Source organism: Oncorhynchus mykiss, chromosome 7 (assembly GCF_013265735.2).
Source record: "Oncorhynchus mykiss isolate Arlee chromosome 7, USDA_OmykA_1.1, whole genome shotgun sequence".
Lineage (NCBI taxonomy): Eukaryota > Metazoa > Chordata > Actinopteri > Salmoniformes > Salmonidae > Oncorhynchus > Oncorhynchus mykiss.
In genome coordinates, this window is record NC_048571.1 from 90,463,830 (window position 1) to 90,470,210 (window position 6,381).

At 42.2% G+C, this 6,381-nt stretch overlaps 1 protein-coding gene across 1 annotated transcript; it reads right to left on the bottom strand.

The window, feature by feature from the left end:
• Positions 1 to 816: 816 nt before the first annotated feature.
• On the bottom strand, positions 817 to 2,708 carry LOC110529068 (MKRN2 opposite strand protein). Its single transcript, XM_021611210.2, has 4 exons — positions 2,409 to 2,708; positions 2,210 to 2,259; positions 1,886 to 2,054; positions 817 to 1,279 (listed from the first exon to the last, which is right to left on the bottom strand). Exons 1-4 carry the CDS (start codon positions 2,612 to 2,614, stop codon positions 1,039 to 1,041), a joined length of 666 nt encoding a protein of 221 aa, XP_021466885.1. The 5' UTR covers positions 2,615 to 2,708; the 3' UTR covers positions 817 to 1,038.
• Positions 2,709 to 6,381: the final 3,673 nt, after the last annotated feature.

Genomic DNA, 6,381 nt, shown 5'->3' on the forward strand with positions numbered 1-6,381 from the left:
TTATGGCGGTTTTGGAGCAGTGGCTTCTTCCTTGCTGAGCGGCCTTTCAGGTTCATCTCTAGGAGACCGAACGCGTCTCCCTCCTGAGCGGTATGATGGCTGCGTGGTCCCATGGTGTTTATACTTGCATACTATTGTTTGTTCAGATGAACATGGTACCTTCAAGTGTTTGGAAATTTCTCCAAAGGATGAACCAGACTTGTGGAGGTCTACAATTTTGTTTTCCAAGGTCTAGGCTGATTTCCTTTGATTTTCCCATGATGTCAAGCAAAGAGGCACTGAATTTGAAGCCTTTGAAATACATCCACAGGTACACCTCCAATTGACTCAGATGATGTCAATTAGCCTATCAGAAGCTTCTAAAGCCATTACATAATTTTCTGGAATTTTCCAAACTGTTTAAAGGCACAGTCAACTTAGTGTATGTAAACTTCTAGCCCACTGGAATTGTGATACAGTGATTAAAAGTGAAATAATCTGTCTGTAAACAATTGTTGGAAAAATTACTTGTGTCATGCACAAAGTAGATGTCTTAACTGACTTACCAAAACTATAGTTTGTTAACAAGAAATTTGTGGAGTGGTTGAAAAACAAGTTTTAATCACTCCAACCTAAGTGAATGTAAACTTCCGACTTCTACTGTACATATCTGTATTCCCAGTTGTGATAACCATAGGTTAGGGTGTAATGAATTTCAATTGACTGATCTCCTTATATGAACTGTAACTCTGAGGGGCCTCGGTTGAGGGTCAGTGTGGTGGATGTGTTGTTGCCTATCCTCACCACCTGGGGGGCGGCCCATCAGGAAGTCCAGGATCCAGTTGCAGAGGGAGGTGTTCAGTCACAGGGTTTTTAGCTTAGTGATTAGCATGGAGATAATGGAGAGCATTCCTTTTGTCCATGTGGGAAAGGGCAGTGTGGAGTGCAATAGAGATTGCATCATCTATGGATCCAGGGTTTCTGGGATGATGGTCATTTTAACTCATGTTCTGTGTAGCACTGTGGCTGCCTCAGTCTCTGTCTTCTTGTATCAAACAGTCAAGCCTTCTCTCCTCCTCTTTCTTCCTCCATCACTCTAACAGGACTGTCCGCTATATAGAAGTAGTTCTGTGATATCTCCCTGCACATTGTGGTGTATTTACAGGCTCTCTTGATCTTGGGCAGGACAAAGCTCTGAGTGAACTGGTCTTTGGTCAGAGAGCCTTTCCCCTGTGTTGCTAGCACACGGTTTAAAAACATCAGAGTGTAGTTGTAGCAGTTGTGCGTCTCCTTATTAAACCTACAAGACCAGAAGATAAACATGTTTATTACACTACCTTTACCTCAATCTCAATGCTAAACCAACTGTTCCTCTGTCAGCAATACAGTAATAGAGACTTTAACAACTGTTCCTCTGTCAGTAATACAGTAATAGAGACTTTAACAACTGTTCCTCTGTCAGTAATACAGTAATATAGACTTTAACAACTGTTCCTCTGTCAGTAATACAGTAATAGAGACTTTAACAACTGTTCCTCTGTCAGTAATACAGTAATAGAGACTTTAACAACTGTTCCTCTGTCAGTAATACAGTAATAGAGACTTTAACAACTGTTCCTCTGTCAGTAATACAGTAATATAGACTTTAACAACTGTTCCTCTGTCAGTAATAAAGTAATAGAGACTTTAACAACTGTTCCTCTGTCAGTAATACAGTAATAGAGACTTTAACAACTGTTCCTCTGTCAGTAATATAGACTTTAACAACTGTTCCTCTGTCAGTAATACAGTAATATAGACTTTAACAACTGTTCCTCTGTCAGTAATACAGTAATAGAGACTTTAACAACTGTTCCTCTGTCAGTAATACAGTAATAGGATCTTAAAGTTCAATACTAAGGTGCACCTTTTGTATGCTGGGTCCCACATCTCGGCGTCTGAGAACTTGTTGAGGTATTGGTCCCACTGGTTGAGAAGGTTAAACATGTCTGGTTGGATCAGGGGAATACTGATACACATCTCCCAGCCTCGCTGGTCCTGCCGGACCCCTGGCTTAGTGTAGTTGAACACCACTCCTATAGAACAAACACATTGACTGTCAGTATTAGGCTTATCCAGTTTTAGTCCTAATGACATTTTGATGTCAGTAATGTTAACTTTCCATTGAGTAAATTGTGAAGGGAAGTTGTAGCATGTACCGTTACAGTATGGGTGAAAAAACGGAACCTACCATTAGTGTCTGTGATCCCAGTGTGTAGGTCTGAGCCGCCATCAAACTCCCTAAACATAGCAATCTACATTCAATCAATCTATGATGTGTGTAACAGCTGTCCGTGCATTGAGTTTGTGTTCATTCAATGTGTGGCAAACAGAACATCAGCTAAGAACAGCTTGTTGCCTTTTACACCAACACAGTAGTCAATGGTTACCTGAGGTTGTTTTCCTCAGCAGGTGCGACCAGGAAGCAGCATGGGGTCTTGTGTCCGTTAGAAAAAGGGTTGGGGATACGGATAGGAGCCTCCTCCAGCCTGCCACTGCTGAAGCTCACTCCACACTCTGGACATTTCTCTGGAATGAAGAAACAGAAGATGTCCTTCTGACAGTGGCTGAACTTAATCACACTCTTTTCCTCCATGGAAACAGATGGAATAGAACTTCCCTACTAGGTTGCTAACTAAGTTCCCTACCCAGTCCTAGGGCTTCACACTAACACCCTAGCAGGACAGCAGGGTAATTTAACCTATCTGGTCTGTGACGCTCCACTCACACAACCTTCTCATTTGTCACTAACTGTCTGGGGCCTATCAGGTTGCAACTATACTGTCCCCATGCTCTTCTGTTCAGCAGTCCTGTTTTTTGCTCATTCCTTAGTTCAATGTAAATGGTTAGGGTCAGTCCTATACTGTCTAGGTAATTAAATGTAAAGGGTCAGTCCTATACTGTCTACATAGTTCACTGTAAAGGGTCAGTCCTATACTGTCTAGGTAGTTCACTGTAAAGGGTTAGGGTCAGTCCTATACTGTCTAGGTAATTCAATGTAAAGGGTCAGTCCTATACTGTCTAGGTAGTTCACTGTAAAGGGTTAGGGTCAGTCCTATACTGTCTAGGTTGTTCACTGTAAAGGGTCAGTCCTATACTGTCTAGGTAGTTCACTGTAAAGGGTTAGGGTCAGTCCTATACTGTCTAGGTAATTCAATGTAAAGGGTCAGTCCTATACTGTCTAGGTAGTTCACTGTAAAGGGTCAGTCCTATACTGTCTAGGTAGTTCACTGTAAAGGGTCAGTCCTATACTGTCTAGGTAGTTCACTGTAAAGGGTCAGTCCTATACTGTCTAGGTAGTTCACTGTAAAGGGTCAGTCCAATGCTGTCTAGGTAGTTCAATGTAAAGGGTCAGTCCTATACTGTCTAGGTAGTTCAATGTAAAGGGTTAGAGTCAGTCCTATACTCTCTAGGTAGTTCACTGTAAAGGGTCAGTCCTATACTATCTAGGTAGTTCAATGTAAAGGGTTAGGGTCAGTCCTATACTGTCTAGGTAGTTCAGTGTAAAGGGTCAGTCCTATACTGTCTAGGTAGTTCACTGTGAAGGGTCAGTCCTATACTGTCTAGGTAGTTCAATGTAAAGGGTTAGGGTCAGTCCTATACTGTCTAGGTAGTTCACTGTAAAGGGTCAGTCCTATACTGTCTAGGTAGTTCACTGTAAAGGGTCAGTCCTATACTGTCTAGGTAGTTCACTGTAAAGGGTTAGGGTCAGTCCTATACTGTCTAGGTAGTTCAATGTAAAGGGTCAGTCCTATACTGTCTAGGTAGTTCATTGTAAAGGGTCAGTCCTATACTATCTAGGTAGTTCACTGTAAAGGGTCAGTCCTATGCTGTCTAGGTAGTTCAATGTAAAGGGTCAGTCCTATACTGTCTAGGTAGTTTACTGTGAAGGGTCAGTCCTATACTGCCTAGGTAGTTCAATGTAAAGTCTCAGTCCTATGCTGTCTAGGTAGTTCACTGTAAAGGGTCAGTCCTATGCTGTCTAGGTAGTTCAATGTAAAGGGTCAGTCCTATACTGTCTAGGTTGTTCACTGTAAAGGGTCAGTCCTATACTGTCTAGGTAGTTCAATGTAAAGGGTCAGTCCTATACTGTCTAGGTAGTTCACTGTAAAGGGTCAGTCCTATACTGTCTAGGTAGTTCAATGTAAAGGGTCAGTCCTATACTGTCTAGGTAGTTCACTGTGAAGGGTAAGTCCTATGCTGTCTATGTAGTTCACTGTAAAGGGTTAGGGTCAGTCCTATACTGTCTAGGTAGATCAATGTAAAGGGTTAGGGTCAGTCCTATACTGTCTAGGTAGTTCAATGTAAAGGGTCAGTCCTATACTGTCTAGGTAGTTCAATGTAAAGTCTCAGTCCTATACTGTCTAGGTTGTTCACTGTAAAGGGTCAGTCCTATACTGTCTAGGTTGTTCACTGTAAAGGGTCAGTCCTATACTGTCTAGGTAGTTCACTGTAAAGGGTTAGGGTCAGTCCTATACTGTCTAGGTAATTCAATGTGAAAGGTCAGTCCTATACTGTCTAGGTAGTTCAATGTAAAGTCTCAGTCCTATACTGTCTAGGTTGTTCACTGTAAAGGGTCAGTCCTATACTGTCTAGGTAGTTCACTGTAAAGGGTTAGGGTCAGTCCTATACTGTCTAGGTAATTCAATGTGAAAGGTCAGTCCTATACTGTCTAGGTAGTTCAATGTAAAGGGTCAGTCCTATACTGTCTAGGTAGTTCAATGTAAAGTCTCAGTCCTATACTGTCTAGGTTGTTCACTGTAAAGGGTCAGTCCTATACTGTCTAGGTAGTTCAATGTAAAGGGTCAGTCCTATACTGTCTAGGTTGTTCACTGTAAAGGGTCAGTCCTATACTGTCTAGGTTGTTCACTGTAAAGGGTCAGTCCTATACTGTCTAGGTAGTTCACTGTAAAGGGTCAGTCCTATACTGTCTAGGTTGTTCACTGTAAAGGGTCAGTCCTATACTGTCTAGGTAGTTCACTGTAAAGGGTCAGTCCTATACTGTCTAGGTAGTTCACTGTAAAGGGTCAGTCCTATGCTGTCTAGGTAGTTCAATGTAAAGGGTCAGTCCTATACTGTCTAGGTGGTTCACTGTAAAGGGTCAGTCCTATACTGTCTAGGTTGTTCACTGTAAAGGGTCAGTCCTATACTGTCTAGGTAGTTCACTGTAAAGGGTCAGTCCTATACTGTCTAGGTAGTTCACTGTACAGGGTCAGTCCAATGCTGTCTAGGTAGTTCACTGTAAAGGGTCAGTCCTATACTGTCTAGGTAGTTCACTGTAAAGGGTCAGTCCTATACTGTCTAGGTTGTTCACTGTAAAGGGTCAGTCCTATACTGTCTAGGTTGTTCACTGTAAAGGGTCAGTCCTATACTGTCTAGGTTGTTCACTGTAAAGGGTCAGTCCTATACTGTCTAGGTTGTTCACTGTAAAGGGTCAGTCCTATACTGTCTAGGTAATTCAATGTAAAGGGTCAGTCCTATACTGTCTAGGTTGTTCACTGTAAAGGGTCAGTCCTATACTGTCTAGGTAGTTCACTGTAAAGGGTCAGTCCTATACTGTCTAGGTAGTTCACTGTAAAGGGTCAGTCCTATACTGTCTAGGTAGTTCACTGTAAAGGGTTAGGGTCAGTCCTATACTATCTAGGTAGTTCACTGTAAAGGGTTAGGGTCAGTCCTATACTATCTAGGTAGTTCAATGTAACGTCTCAGTAGTTCACTGTAAAGGGTCAGTCCTATACTATCTAGGTAGTTCACTGTAAAGGGTCAGTCCTATACTATCTAGGTAGTTCACTGTAAAGGGTCAGTCCTATACTGTCTAGGTAGTTCACTGTAAAGGGTCAGTCCTATACTGTCTAGGTAGTTCACTGTAAAGGGTCAGTCCTATACTGTCTAGGTAGTTCACTGTAAAGGGTCAGTCCTATGCTGTCTAGGTAGTTCAATGTAAAGGGTCAGTCCTATACTGTCTAGGTGGTTCACTGTAAAGGGTCAGTCCTATACTGTCTAGGTTGTTCACTGTAAAGGGTCAGTCCTATACTGTCTAGGTAGTTCACTGTAAAGGGTCAGTCCTATACTGTCTAGGTAGTTCACTGTAAAGGGTCAGTCCAATGCTGTCTAGGTAGTTCACTGTAAAGGGTCAGTCCTATACTGTCTAGGTAGTTCACTGTAAAGGGTCAGTCCTATACTATCTAGGTAGTTCACTGTAAAGGGTCAGTCCTATACTGTCTAGGTAGTTCACTGTAAAGGGTCAGTCCTATACTGTCTAGGTTGTTCACTGTAAAGGGTCAGTCCTATACTGTCTAGGTTGTTCACTGTAAAGGGTCAGTCCTATACTGTCTAGGTTGTTCACTGTAAAGGGTCAGTCCT

Bases quoted from the DNA above. Each gene is read 5' to 3' on its own strand.
- LOC110529068 (XM_021611210.2), bottom strand. From the start codon at position 2,614: ATGGAGGAAAAGAGTGTGATTAAGTTCAGCCACTGTCAGAAGGACATC. The intron at 2,055-2,209 runs GTAGGTTCCGTT...TTTGTTCTATAG, and splicing joins TGGGATCACAGACACTAATG to GAGTGGTGTTCAACTACACT. The intron at 1,280-1,885 runs GTGCACCTTAGT...CTGGTCTTGTAG, and splicing joins TGGGACCCAGCATACAAAAG to GTTTAATAAGGAGACGCACA.